The 14742-nt window shown below is 30.0% G+C and overlaps 1 protein-coding gene across 1 annotated transcript in view; it reads right to left on the bottom strand.

Annotated features, from left to right (window-relative positions):
- LOC106471390 (exocyst complex component 6-like) overlaps nucleotides 1–14742 on the bottom strand; it is a gene marked incomplete at its 5' end in the record, with an annotated part of 82025 nt that overhangs the window by 47188 nt on the left and 20095 nt on the right. Inside the window, 2 exons of the mRNA XM_013931988.2 lie at nucleotides 6626–6737; nucleotides 9036–9145. Of these exons, the coding sequence (XP_013787442.1) occupies nucleotides 6626–6737; nucleotides 9036–9145 (222 nt within the window). The remainder of the gene's footprint in view (nucleotides 1–6625; nucleotides 6738–9035; nucleotides 9146–14742) is intronic.

Raw genomic sequence — 14742 nt, 5'->3', positions numbered from 1 at the left:
AGTTCCCCCCCCCCAAACTTTGTCTTCAAAATAAGGGTGGGTCTTATATTCCGAAAAATATGGTAGGTGAAAATCCAAAAGTTGTGCCTACAGGTGATGATCTTCTTATGGGGAAGTAGAACAATTTATTTAATGATGTTACCAATAGCCTTATAGCTGTTTAATTCTCAACCGATTCATCATTCTTTTGTTTTTCCTAGCTACACAATAAGGTACTTTGCCTACCAGCAGTCTCATTTCCTCCAAATGTTAATGAAGACTAGAGCTGGGCAATTTAACTGATTACCTATGAGCAGCAATTACATCGATCAGTGTCCTATGGACTAATCAAAATTAATATTAAATTGAGCATTGTGAAAATAACTAAAAAAAGCACACTTAGGGTTTCTGATTATTACCATTTTTAATTACTCCAACTACTGCCATCAAACTTGCTCACCCTTTCTTCTTATAGCAAAGCTACTGTCACTAATTTTAACTGTTGACTAGAAAGAAGGGAAATGGCTGACAGCACCAACCATCACCTTCTTGTTTTTTTATTGTTGTTTAACTGCTAATTAGAGGGAAGATAACTCATTACAGCAGCTGCTGCCAACTTTTTGTTGCTGTTTTTGGTGAACTGCTGACTAGATGGAAAGCAAGCAGCTGAGCACCCATTTCCAACTTTTTTTGTACATCCCATGGTATGAGGAACATTGTACTAATCCATTAACAAGTACCACTAACTGTCCAGCTCTAGTGAAGACCTTCTATGACAGCTGCTTTTGCATTTCTAGAGCAAAGATGATTGATTTTCTGACAGTAAAGTTGTGCAAGATTTTATGAAGGGGCTTCTACTGAGAGCTTATCATCTTCCCCATTTAGCTTTACCCTGCATAACATAACCTGGTATGTATATCCAGGTGATGGTCTTACATTGCAGTTGCTTTACTTTTTGTCATCCACCTGAAGACTAACCACACTACCTGTTAGTCAGTTGAAAATATAATGCTGGTGGCACTGTTAATTTGAGTTCATTACTTTCAAATATCCAGAGGAAAGCTTATTTTATGGCTTCCAGCTCCATCCTTGTGCTTTTACGAAAGCTTGAATGCTTCAGCAGTCTTATTCGGAATGATATTGCTCTGCAAGACAATGAATTCCCAACCAGGTCTGTCAATATCTGTTTTTTTAGGAACCATCTGTGGCTATTATGACAACCAATCACTTATTTTAAAAATAATGACTATAAACATGGTTTATTTTAACTAATAATTAACAGACACAGTTTCTTGTAATTACTAATATCCAGATACTACTACTTGTAATCACACATTGTTTCTTTTCACAAATAACATCTAGACACTGCTTCACATTATTACAAATAATTTAAGTGTTTTGTTAACAGTTTTTACCGAGACAGCTTTATGCCACATATTTTAGACAGAAATAAAACAAGATACCATCCAGAAGTCCACAGAGTGCTCGTGTTTTGTCTGAATGTTTTAACTACCAGATTGCCAAGGTATATCAAATCCATTATGCATTCAGCTGAACACAGGGAATTTTAAATTTAGCAAAAACTTTTTATAATTATGACTTGTCTGTCATAATAGAATGTGATTACAATTTTAAATTAAATTAGGTTTTTACTAAACATTAAGTTTAGAAATATTATTACATGAAATAAACATTCACACAAAGTATTCAAGAAAAGGTTGGAAGCAAACAACCTGTAGGTGACTAACTGAAAGCTCACTGGAAAACATGAAATTTCTTGCAATAGATTTATCTTTTTTGAAAATAGAAATAACAAATGTGAAGTTGCAAAATTTTACCTGACACTGAATAATTAAATAAATTAAAACTGAATCATCTCTATGCTAAAGGTTTTCAGTAGGAAGCACGAGTAACAGTATTTCAGTCATTAGGAAGCACGAGTAAACAGCGTTTCAGTCAGTAAGAAGCATGAGTAAACAGTATTTCAATCAGTAGGAAGCATGAATAACAACATTTCAAATCAGTAGAAAGCTTGAGTAACAGCATTTCAGTCATTAAGAAACATGAGTAAACAGCATTTCAATCAGTAGGAAGCATGAGTAAACAGCATTTCAATCAGTAGGAAGCATGAGTAAACAGCATTTCAATCAGTGTAAAGCTTGAGTAACAGCATTTCAGTCATTAGGAAGCACGAGTAACAGCACTTCAATCAGTAGGAAGCATGAGTAAACAGCATTTCAATCAGTAGGAAGCACGAGTAACAGCATTTCAATCAGTAGGAATCATGAGTAAACAGCATTTCAATCAGTAGGAATCATGAGTAAACAGCATTTCAATCAGTAGGAATCATGAGTAAACAGCATTTCAATCAGTAGGAATCATGAGTAAACAGCATTTCAATCAGTAGGAATCATGAGTAAACAGCATTTCAATCAGTAGGAATCATGAGTAAACAGCATTTCAATCAATAGGAAGCACGAGTAACAGCATTTCAATCAGTAGGAATCATGAGTAAACAGCATTTCAATCAATAGGAAGCACGAGTAACAGCATTTCAATTAGTAGGAATCATGAGTAAACAGCATTTCAATCAACAGGAAGCATGAGTAAACAGCATTTCAATCAACAGGAAGCATGAGTAAACAGCATTTCAATCAACAGGAAGCATGAGCAAACAGCATTTCAATCAGTAGGAAGCATGAGCAAACAGCATTTCAATCAGTAGGAAGCATGAGCAAACAGCATTTCAATCAGTAGGAAGCATGAGTAAGCATCATTTCAATCGGTAGGAAGCATGAATAACAACATTTCAAATCAGTAGAAAGCTTCAGTAACAGCATTTCAATCAGTAGGAAGCATGAGGAACAGTATTTCAGTCATTAGGAAGAATGGATAAACAATATTTCAGTCAATAGGAAGCACGAGAAAACAGTGTTTCAATCAGTAGGAAGCATGAGTAACAGCATTACAAACAATGTTTCAACTTAGGAAGTGTGAGTAACAAAAGAAGGAAATACAACTGATACTTGAAACAGATGGTACTTGGTGAAACTCCATAATTACAGAATTGAGGAAAAACAAGACAATTGTACATTTCACAAATGCATCATTTATTACGTCCATTATTTTGCCAGTAAAGACATCATCAGGTATTTGTGAAATGTACAATTGTCTTGTTTTTTATGTAAAGAAGAAACTGTTTCAACCACACTATCTGTTGTATGCTGCTACTTTTGCTCAATACCCAAGCTCATCAGCCCAGGTGGATTAAAAGATAAAAAGCCTTAAATGATATACTATCTATCAACAGTTTATGAAATATTAAGTCTTTAAATTTATAATACTTAAGTCAGTGATCCATCAGATGGTTAGATGAGTGTTATTACTATATCAACTGTTGGATTATCTTCAACAGCACAGGTAGCATACACAACATAACTTGAGAATATCTATTTTCTTAGTGATGTTTTTTTAAAAGTTTCATACTCATACTATTATTATATGCCATACAAAAACTGATATCTTGCTAAATCATAGTGTACCTTCTTTTCTAATTTTATCATGCTGCAGTGTAACATCTCATAGTTGTGTACTAGCTTTTTTAAGTAGAACAAAAAATCAAATAAATAACAGTTTATAATGGAAAGGCCGAGATGTCCTAATTGGCTTTTGAACACAATAAAATTTAAAAAACTACCAGGATTTCTTCTATTTATTTACAGTAATGAAAAACCATCTCTAGATCAAATACCATCAAATATTAAACTAAAATGGTTTAATGCCAAAAACAAAAGCTGAAGTATTAATCAATGGTGATAGAATCATAATGGTAGATTGGAGCACTTCAATGCATAATACTTCATTATACTTGTTTATCTGGTATTTATCAATGGTGATAGAATCATAATGGTAGATTGGAGCACTTCAATGCATAATACTTCATTATACTTGTGTATCTGGTATTAATCAATGGTGATAGAATCATAATGGTAGATTGGAGCACTTCAATGCATAATACTTCATTATACTTGTTTATCTGGTATTTAACAATGGTACAAACAGGTGGACAGTTTCAACTGAAGAAAGTTTTTCTTAATTGTTTATTCTATTACATAATTAAAAAAGTAAAAAGTTCTTCATTGATCAGTTTAATATATTAGAAAAAAGCTCATGCATTGGGTATTATTTGCTTATAGCCCACTGATGTATGCATTACTAGTTTTGGACTCTAGGAAAAACTAAGGACCTCAAAGTTTGATGAACTTGAAAGTAACACAAAATAATTTACTTCCAATTAATTATGCAAGTTATTTCATTAGTATGAGCATATTTATGAGCTCAGATTCAGATTATCTAAAATCACAGTATCTTAAAGTTTAATAACACGACCCAACTAAATTATACATCAATTTAAAGCTTAAGAAGACAAATGTCAGATTATCACAGAAGAAGAGGAAAACAAAAAATTTATTTATTTTCAATGTTACAAATCAACCCTCGAGTTACAGACCTCTTATAGTTAGGGTGTAACTTTTTACGACCCATGTTTTGGTTTATCCCTGCAGTATTTCCAAGATGTTTTATGTGAAAATTTGGTAGAAATCCATGAAAATTTGACAAAACTACAATTGTTTTTGTCTGTCAGGTAGGGAAAAAAATGGAATGGAGAAAAAAAGTGATTAAAAATGAAAGTTGCCATCACTTCAAGGTTTCACCATTATTTTAACAATTTTCCATCCTCAAGATTGATCTCATGTAGTAGTATGTGGCTCAGTTCTGCTACATTGCTGGTTCCCATGGAACTTTCATTTTCTTCTTCTTCTGCCATTGAAATTTCTTCAGTGTATAAGGAAAGGGAAATTCATCCAAATCTTTAAACTTTTTGGCAGTAAATAAAACCTTACAGTGAGGAATTTAACTTTCAAAAGACAAAAGAGTGGACATAGTAGCAGTCATAGAAGTATCACATGGAGTTGAACACTATTTACTTGAAGCTTTGTTAGCTTCACCAGAGTGAAGTTAGCAAACTGTTTCAGCATTGGTGTAGTCTTTTAAGACCAGCCACTTTATAATGCATTGATTTTGTGTCACAAAAACTGAAAAAATTACCATCAAAGAGGTTGCAAATAGCCATGAATTCCATTGCTAGGGTGGTTGCTGTGAGAATATTTTTATTTTCAGTTCAGGATTATGATTTTCAATACCATTTTTGAAGAATATGTAGGGTTGTTTTGACAAAATGTGTTGCAAAAACTGAAAGTGAAGATTTTAAAGTAGCAAATATCTATTTTTCAAAGAAGGGTGAAAAAAATGGGCCAGAAATAGCTATTTTAAGTTAATCTCTTGGCAGTTTCCAAGACCATATCTTATTTGACATACTTTTTTTTTATAACAAATAAATAATAGCTTCTTTCAATTTCATGCTTCCAACAGTCTTTTTGAAATTTGAAGCAGTTATAAGTAACAAGACATTTTGATTGTTTAACTTTGTAGTAAGGGAAGCTGCCACTCATGGCAGTTAACATTTTATAACCTAGTTATACCTTACTTAGAAAGACAGTTAAAATATAGTTTGTCTTTGACATTCAAGTTGAGATAATTATGTATTATTTGTTTTAAAATGCAAATTTCAGAGGTGAAATGTTTTCTTTGTGGCAAAAAGTTAGAGACAATTTTAACTCATTAATTGATGAGTGCAGAACTTCATGAAAAAAAGTTCATTTTATTTCATAATTTTCAAATTATAATTCCAGTTTAATGATTCAGCTATAGTTAGTGTTAGGTACAGAAAATAACAGATAAATACAAAGTTTTACCTTTTAAAAAGTTTTGCTATCCATTTGGAAGGTTCAAGAGATTATGCAAACTAAATATGAAAACTGTAAGATGAAATGAAGTATTTTTATTCTTAGCATGAAAATCACCTTACACTCAGAGCATTTAAAATGACACAGAAAATAGTTTAGTAAAAATATTTTGTGTATTAAAAAAAACTGTTGTTTGTTTGTGTGTACAACAGACTTGCAATCTTTATGAAAAATAATAACCTTAGAAAATTTCATGAAGATACACTTAATAAATTCAGAATTATGTACAGCTTCACACAAGGGTTCTGATCCAATAAACTAACACTATCTGTTAAGGGTTAAAGTCCAACTCACATCTGCTATTAAAAATAAGATCCATGAACAAGTGTAATGACTGTGGTACTACCATTTGCAAGTAAAAGGAATGGCAGTTCAGCAACAGCAGTTTGAGTTACTTCATTTTAGATCACTAACTGACAAGGGCATCATTATATTCTATGACGATCTATTACAAATTGTTATAAAGGTATTTCATAGTTACTTAAATGCATATATATCTGCATTCAGATACTGTGTTGTATTAGTCACAATCCTTTGCAAAATAGTTGAGAATTATCTTTTGACTAAGAATTATTTTTTTCTGTCATAAAATAAGTGGGATGGTAAACAACAAAAGCAACACCATCAAAATGAATAAAACAGTATAATTACATTGACCATATTTCAGTAAGTCTTCTGATACCTCCAAATCTCAAGTATTCAAATAATCTGTCTTCTTGCACATAGCTTCCTATGTCATACATTTTATCAGTAAATTTTTATGATTATACACACCATACCTCTTGTAGTCCTAGATGTGGTTTCTTGATTAAAGTTGATAAACAACCACTAAGTGTTCTAGTTAACAGTAAATTGGTTGATTTCCGAACCATATCTTCTGCTTCAGTTTGACTGCGGGTAGCAAAAAAATAAAAGAACAGACAATCTGAACAAAGCATGAAATATTTCAGAAATACATAATATAAATATTAAGCTTCAAATTTTTAAATAAAATTGATTCCTCTTTTATATTAAAACAAATATGAAAAACTTAAAAAAAGAAGACATTTTTCTGATTTTTATTTGAAGCAAAAGTTACAAAAAATATGCAGAGAAGATTTTGCAGTAACCATTTTAACCATTTTATGCAGCATTGCCAATCATTCTTCAATGTATTGCATGTATTATCTAAGTTTCAAGGGGTTTGCAGATGTTATTGAAACTTACCCAGATCAGATCAATATATGAAATAAAAACATGCCAAAATTTTTAATTTGTTACTACAGTTCAGATGTACATAATTTATTCTGAATGATAAGAATGCGTGGAAAAAAAGTTGCTATAGACAAGTACATATAAAACCTAAAGTATTTTGTCTGTTGTTAGATGCAAAGCTATAAAATGGGCTATCTGTGCAATGCCTATTACAAGGATCAAACTCTAAATTTTAAAATTATAAGCCCTGAAGCTTATCACTGAGCCATGAGGGAGCAAGTGTGAAGAGAAAATGTATAAAATTAGCTATGTTTATGAGGTACTAAACAAAATATACCAACTACCTGTATCAGTACTGATGATACTAATAGCAATCACACCCAGTTTCTAATATTCCCTTGTCTGAATATAGAAAACTACTGTTTCAGACAATTTTTACCTATAAAGAAATTTCTATAGCCAGATTATGGGTATGATAAAGCATACGGAACGAATGCTGACTGACTATAAACATTAAGATTCATCTTTTATAATAAATTACAGATTTCATTTATTTCTTTTCTGTATAACTAGCAGATGCCCATTAAAACAATTCAATGGCAAATTTTAAGAATATAGTGATAAATAAATAAATAAAAAATGTGCACTCAATCCAATGACTTGAATCATAGCGTATATGCACTATGACTGTCTAGTGGGCTGTTTAAAACTATATTTTGTCATTCCATGTGTCCAGATTCTTTACAGTATATGTCTGTGACCTGTTGGCAATAAACTTCAACAACAAACAAACAGCATGTAGTCCACTTGTTTTAAAATAATATATCAAAGCAAGTCAAACATATATACAAATGTTCGTTACACTGTTGGTTATCACGGTTGTATCCAGAGCTTTAAATAATTGTCTCTTTTTTCGTCAAAGTCCACACAAGCTGGTTCAGTTACTTTAGAATGTGATTCAACAAAATGAATTATTCTTCCTGCTTTGTTATTACAATACAGTCTGTGATAAGTTCGCTTCAAAAATCGCAACTATGTGCTCTTTATGGCTAAACTCAATCACACAGTCCAACTTTATTTTTATATATAACTATGTCTTCTATATAACTCAAACTACATTTTGTACACATATTTATAGCCTGAACGAGGCCTAGAACATTCTACGCACTACAAGATATTAAGAAGCAATAACACTCAATCAAAACAATAAGAAAAACTGAGAAGATTCTAGTAACATGACACAATAATACAACAAAGTGCCAATTCACAACAACTGAACTACACAAGGTATGATTCGTATAGTTACGTAAACAAACCTGTGATAAACTATCGCTTCTAAACATAACTAAATTTATCACTTGCATCAAACTTAAATTGAAACATTCGTGTGCTTTTTTTGACAGATCTCAATTCTATAAGTCAAAGGAAAAATATGCAATTCATTTCAAATTATTCAACATAGCAAAATAAAATCATGCAAGTATATAATACCAACATAAAAAACAAATCAAAAAACAAAACAACAGCAAATATATACTCAAACAAGTTCTTCTCTTTATTTGTTTTCCACATTCATGTTCCTATCTTTGAAATATTTCTTTCAATCAGTCAATGAAAGAAGTTCCATTTTTTGTTAAATTCTATCACAAAAAGAAACATTTTTGTTCTGAATAAAATTTTTTCTCAGATTGATTATTCAGCACATATGAAGATACACAGATCACTGTTGATTTCTATGTAAAATTTTAGAAGTTGCAAAAAAATTAATAATTTTCCTGTAATGTACTCTTGAAAAGAAGTATTTTGATACATGTTTTTTTCTGTAATTAAATGTTCATGAGATACAGAGCATGACAGACAGACATTTGACTATTATATACATAGATTAATTTGTCAAAAGTCGGTAAGTACAAAAGAAAAAAAATCTCACCACACACGTACAAAAGAAAAGAAAAATCTGACATGTTTTTTAACCTTAAGACCAATTTTACCTACCTAAGATTAAGGTCTTCAGAAAATTTAAGACAAGCATAGATGAACTGTTTCACTTGATTATAAACTTTAGGCACAAAATAGGAAAAAGGTAAAGTCTTGGGAAAGCCCATCTGTGGGGAAAACATAAAAGGATGTCCACTACATTAAGTTATTTAAACTATTAAGTAAAAAATATATATATAAAAGAATAATTTTTGCTAGTAAAATCTTGTTACTGAAATGAGTTTACATTTCAGGAATAACGTAGTATTGTCATGCAATTATTGGAATCAATGAACACTGACACCTAAAATATCTTTTTAACTAAATGTAATAACACGTTACACTAATAATAATACTTAAACAAGAAAAGTTCAAGTCTGTATCTTCAGTAAAGCACAACTGCATATGATTATTTAACTTGAACAAACGATTGTATAATGATTTAAACTCAGTGTTGGTTGACAGAAACTTATATGTGCCAAAAAATTCAATCTTTACAACAGATTAGAAGAAAACAGCAGACTTTTATGTTCATATAATGGCTTAATCATTAAAAAATTTAAAACAATTGCAACTGCATTATCTTTAGGCCTCTTCAAATACAGTTGAATTGATAAAAATAAAATCAACTCAGGCAATGTTACATTAAAAATTTAAAAGTATATAAACAATTTAATAACTGGAGGAATATTACTTTGATACACACTAACTCTCTTGCTAATGGCTCATTCAAATTGGCCAAGTTCATGACCCCAAATTGAACTTATAGTCTGAATACTATAACTTCAGGTGTGTTCTGTGTATTTTCACAAAATTTTGCAAACTTTCAGTAAGCATTAAGAATCATTTGTAGACAAAAAATAAAGATTTTTTATGAAGTAATTTCACTAAAATGTATCTGTGAATATATGGAATCAAAATGTTGACTGCTCTGGGTGCAAAATGATTTTCATGTTAAGATTAAAAATACTTTTCTTCATCTGAAAATTGTCAAATTTCATTGGAACAATCTTTAAAAACCTCCTCAATAAATTTCAAACATTTTTTATTGGTAAAACTTTATATTATATATGTTATTTTCTCAACCCTAACCCTATATGAGGTTGGTCAATTTGACTGACCTTGTAACTATCATAAAAAATATGAAATAAATCTAAATTACACTTTTTTTTCTTTTAAGAATGCCTTGAAATTGTAACACGAAACTACCTTTGTTTATATTAAATAGATTAGATTTTTTAATAATATATATATCTGTTATACACAAGTTGTAAATCACTTGGAAAATATGTATTTCATGTTACCCTTTCAAATTACGTAATGCATGGGCTCCTCAATTATTTTTTTTTATTTTACCTAATCTAACCTTATTCAACAATATTTCTAGTTTTTAAATTTTAGTTACAGTTGTAATAATAAATTAAAAATTCACATTAAAAACAAGAAATATAATACCTATATCTTTTTTTTTGCTATCTACTGTTGATGAAACCCTACTTTTTATAATAATACTACACTTAATAAGATTTTATTTAGTTAAATAATGCACTTAAAAGACAGAATAATAACCCATAAAAATCACCCAATATCAGCTAACTATCATAACTTTTCTGGCTTTCTAAGAAAATAAGAGTCCATAAAAATTCAGCTAATTTCATCAATATTTTTCTCATGAGAATAAAGTTTGAACTGGAAGCAAAATATACAATTCTCTTTACAGAAAACAATGTAATATAATATTTCACTTGACAGGTTAAAACTATGGCTTTCTATTGGTTATAAATAATGTAGTATTAAACATCAGGCAATTTGTGAAAGAGAGAATGTGACAAATGAGTGTAACAAGATAGGTCTGATTTTCTATTTTATGGCTCTGTTATCAAGTGTGATTGAAGCCTATAAAAATTATGTTTTGCCTCAGTAATAATATTACATTATATTCCATACTTCTCAGAGGGGTGATAAATAAATTAAAGAGAGGATACCTAGAGAGCAAATGTTACAATTTTTGCACTAGGGTGAGATTGAGGATTTTTTAAAATATTTCCTTATAAAATTAAGAACTTGAAACTTATATAATATTAAAATTTGATTTATTATCTATATTTTATGACAAATTTATTTGTAAACCATGATAATAAATTAACATAAATAACTTGTGATTGTAACTCTCTAAAAAGTTATGACATGCACACTTTGACCTGCCCATAGGAAGAGGGTTAACCCTATTTGTACAGCAGAAGTCAATGTGCACATGATTTTTTTTACACAGTTACATTCAAAATTTTATTATCAATATACATAATAAACATGGCATCAAAATATAGTTTGTAATTCAAATTTTAAATTTCTTAATTCAAAAGATAAATAAAAAAACTCTCCATCTTCACTTCTCTATATCATGTGACACTTCATCACTTCAAACTGTTGGTTTTACCCCTATATGATCTGAGTTTGGCACAAATATTATACCTATAGTACTGCAGATATTGCTAAGTGATTATGTAAATTAATAGCCTCAAAGTTTTTAGATTTACTAAGATATAAATAAGAAACTGAAACCCACATGCAATGCTCCTCATCTTTCAAAACATTTCAATAGTTCTCTCTGAAATTTGCTATTGGATCATTCATAACTAACAGAAAGAAAAGAGTTTGCTTTGCTAAGTTCTTTACAAGGCTAGTTCATTCAAGAGCCAGGTTTGTAAATATTTGGTCTCAGTTTCACCACCTGCCTTTGTATTGTTTGTCAAGTTATAAAATCAGTGAAATTATAGTAGTTTTAGGACATTATATTTTTGTGCATAATATTTTGTGCTCTAAATTCAATATCTAAAAAACAAAAGAAACATCAACACCAAATACAAAGAAGTAGGCTTACAGTATTTCATCTTTAGGAAAAGGCTTGAACACTTGAACTAAGTGTCTTGTTTCTTATGTATATTGTTTTATTTGTTGTTATAAAAGTAACTAAAATGTAAAAACTAGAAACTTATTGGGTTAGAGAAGAAAACTTAAATGAAAAAATAAAAAGTTACTAGTAATTCTCAATCATAGCAATTGAGAGGCATGATTGTAATATAAGCATGGTGTGCTAGTAATCGATCATTTGTATTCACAACACTGTCCTGCTGTGATAAATGGCTTTTGGTGTATTTGAGAAGGTAGAAATGCAGCTGTAAAGCAATAATAAAACTAAATGAACCCAGATCTAAAAGTCTCAGTTTTGGCTGTAAGAATAAATAGTGATTTAAAAATGCCTTGAAATTGTAACACGAAACTACCTTTGTTTATACTAAATAGATTAAATTTTTTAATAATATGTATATCTGTTATACACAAGTCGTAAATCACTTGGAAAATATGTATTTCATGTTACCCTTTCAAATTACGTAATGCATGGGCTCCTAAAATTTTTTTTTTTATTTTACCTAATCTAACCTTATTCAACAATATTTCTAGTTTTTTAAATTTTAGTTACAGTTGTAATAATAAACTAAAAATTCACATTAAAAACAAGAAATATAATACCTATATCTTTTTTTTTTGCTATCTACTGTTGATGAAACCCTACTTTTTATAATAATGGTACTACTACACTTAATAAGGTTTTATTTAATTAAATAATGCACCTAAAACACAGAATAATAACCCATAAAATAACCCTGTAAAGCAATAATAAAACTAAATGAACCCAGATCTAAAAGTCTCAGTTTTGGCTGTAAGAATAAATAGTGTTTAATCGTTTGTTACAATATGCAGTCAATATAGAAAGAAAAAGAGTAACTTATATTTTTAACTTTTATTTTACTATGCATTGCTGATTTTATTACAGTTTGTGAGAGTGTAAAAAAATAACAGATAAAATATAAAGGTTTACTGAAAAAAAACAACTTGATATTCTTTAGAAGATTCTAGAGGTTTTGCAAAAGAAATATGAATACTGCAAGATGAAAAAGATTATTTTTATTCTTAACATGAATATAACTTTTGTCTCAGGCCAGTCAGGATCGGAGTCAGATTGACTCCACAACTTCAAATAATAATCTTCACTAAAAATACATTATTAACAAATCAGATTTTTTGTGTACAACAGATTTCTAATGTTTACTAAAAGCTTGCCAAATTTCATGAAGATACACAGAGTAAACTCAGAATTATGGTAAATTGATATATGTATATATATACAGCTTCAGATAAATTAGGGGTTGGTGCATTACATTAAAACTGTTCACATAGAGTTTGATCAGAAAGATGTAGCTTTATACATCTTAAAATATAAAATTAAGCTTCAGAAAATACAGTATCTGTTATCTCACAGGTTATGATAATACTTATTTTAGTTTCTTGATTACCAGTCTCTTTTATTCGTAAACCTTTCATTGTTGGAACTACATATTTTGTCAAAGTTCTTTTCACCAGTTCTTGTCACATTCCTGATACAGATGTTTGTGGATATTTGAAGAATTACCAACACAAGGTTTCAGATGCTCTTTTATACACTGCTCTAAACAATGCATGGTTAATCCCACATAACCTTGAAAACACTGAGAACAAACGTATCAAAAACAATTAGTTTTTATTGAATTATTAATTTTTCCAATAAAAAAATCTCATTTTAACCCTACAGCTACCGGCGTCAGTTTTAAATTCCTTTCTGTGTATGGTACTACATTACATTCAAAATTTAATTAAACCACTTTACTATCAATGTATGTCAATGAAATTAACATTATAACATTATCTTAAGTTTTAATTCCTTTGTTTCAATAGAAACATTAAAAAAAAATTTAAACTGCAGTTTTCTTGTCATGTAATCCATGTAAGCTTGTCATGCATATGAATGTCTAGATGACAATGTAGATCTACACACCCTTTTAACAGGTAAGGTATAAAGTCTTACAACTGTATTCACTGGGAAAAAGAAATAAATTTTGCAACCTTAATTGGTTGCCATGCCCACATTCTATACTTTGCCAAGAGATCTACAACATACATACAACAAGTGTATACAGTCATTAGAAAGAACTCAGTTTACATTGTACTCCACCAATGGTTAATTTGAAACTGGTGCACAGTTTTCCTCATGGTGTACATGTAACTACTGTTAGTATTGTTGTCTTCTTGATCAGTTATAGCACTTATGGTGGTTTCTTACCTAAATATGCTATAGATAGAGAAACAGTTAAATCGTATTGTAAAGTGTTGTTTGAACTGAATACTTACTGTTTAAGGCATTTTTTGCCCGAATGTTCTATTAGGGTTTTGTGCAATTCCTTGCAATCTCTATTTTGAACCACTAATGTCATTCCTGATAAAGATATGTTGATAATCTTATTTTATAGAGCTTATCTTATTGTCAGTAAATAACATTATTTTAATAAACTAATATTAACTTCCAATCAGAGCAACCTATGCACTTGGAGCAAAACTAAAAATCAACCTAGCAATCAGTATAACTAATTAAATGTAGTTTTCTTAGATTTCTACTCATAAAAACTAGAATGCATTATTTGATCGGTTGGGTAACCTCACTGTTAATGATATTTTTGGCTGTAATTGCAATAATATCTGACAAGGTTTAGCTCGCTCAGAAGATTTAGGTTAAACCTAAACACACATATTAAGGTAAGAATGCAAAACAATCTTTATTATAAAATTGGTGTACTTTGGTGACAGATTTTCTTGTAGGCAGATTTTGTTAAACAAGACCGATGTCTGTAGG

This window comes from Limulus polyphemus, unplaced genomic scaffold (assembly GCF_000517525.1).
Source record: "Limulus polyphemus unplaced genomic scaffold, Limulus_polyphemus-2.1.2 Scaffold4593, whole genome shotgun sequence".
NCBI classification, from domain to species: domain Eukaryota; kingdom Metazoa; phylum Arthropoda; class Merostomata; order Xiphosura; family Limulidae; genus Limulus; species Limulus polyphemus.
Note: the sequence above shows the minus strand (reverse complement) of the source record. Positions and strands in the feature narration are given on the sequence as shown.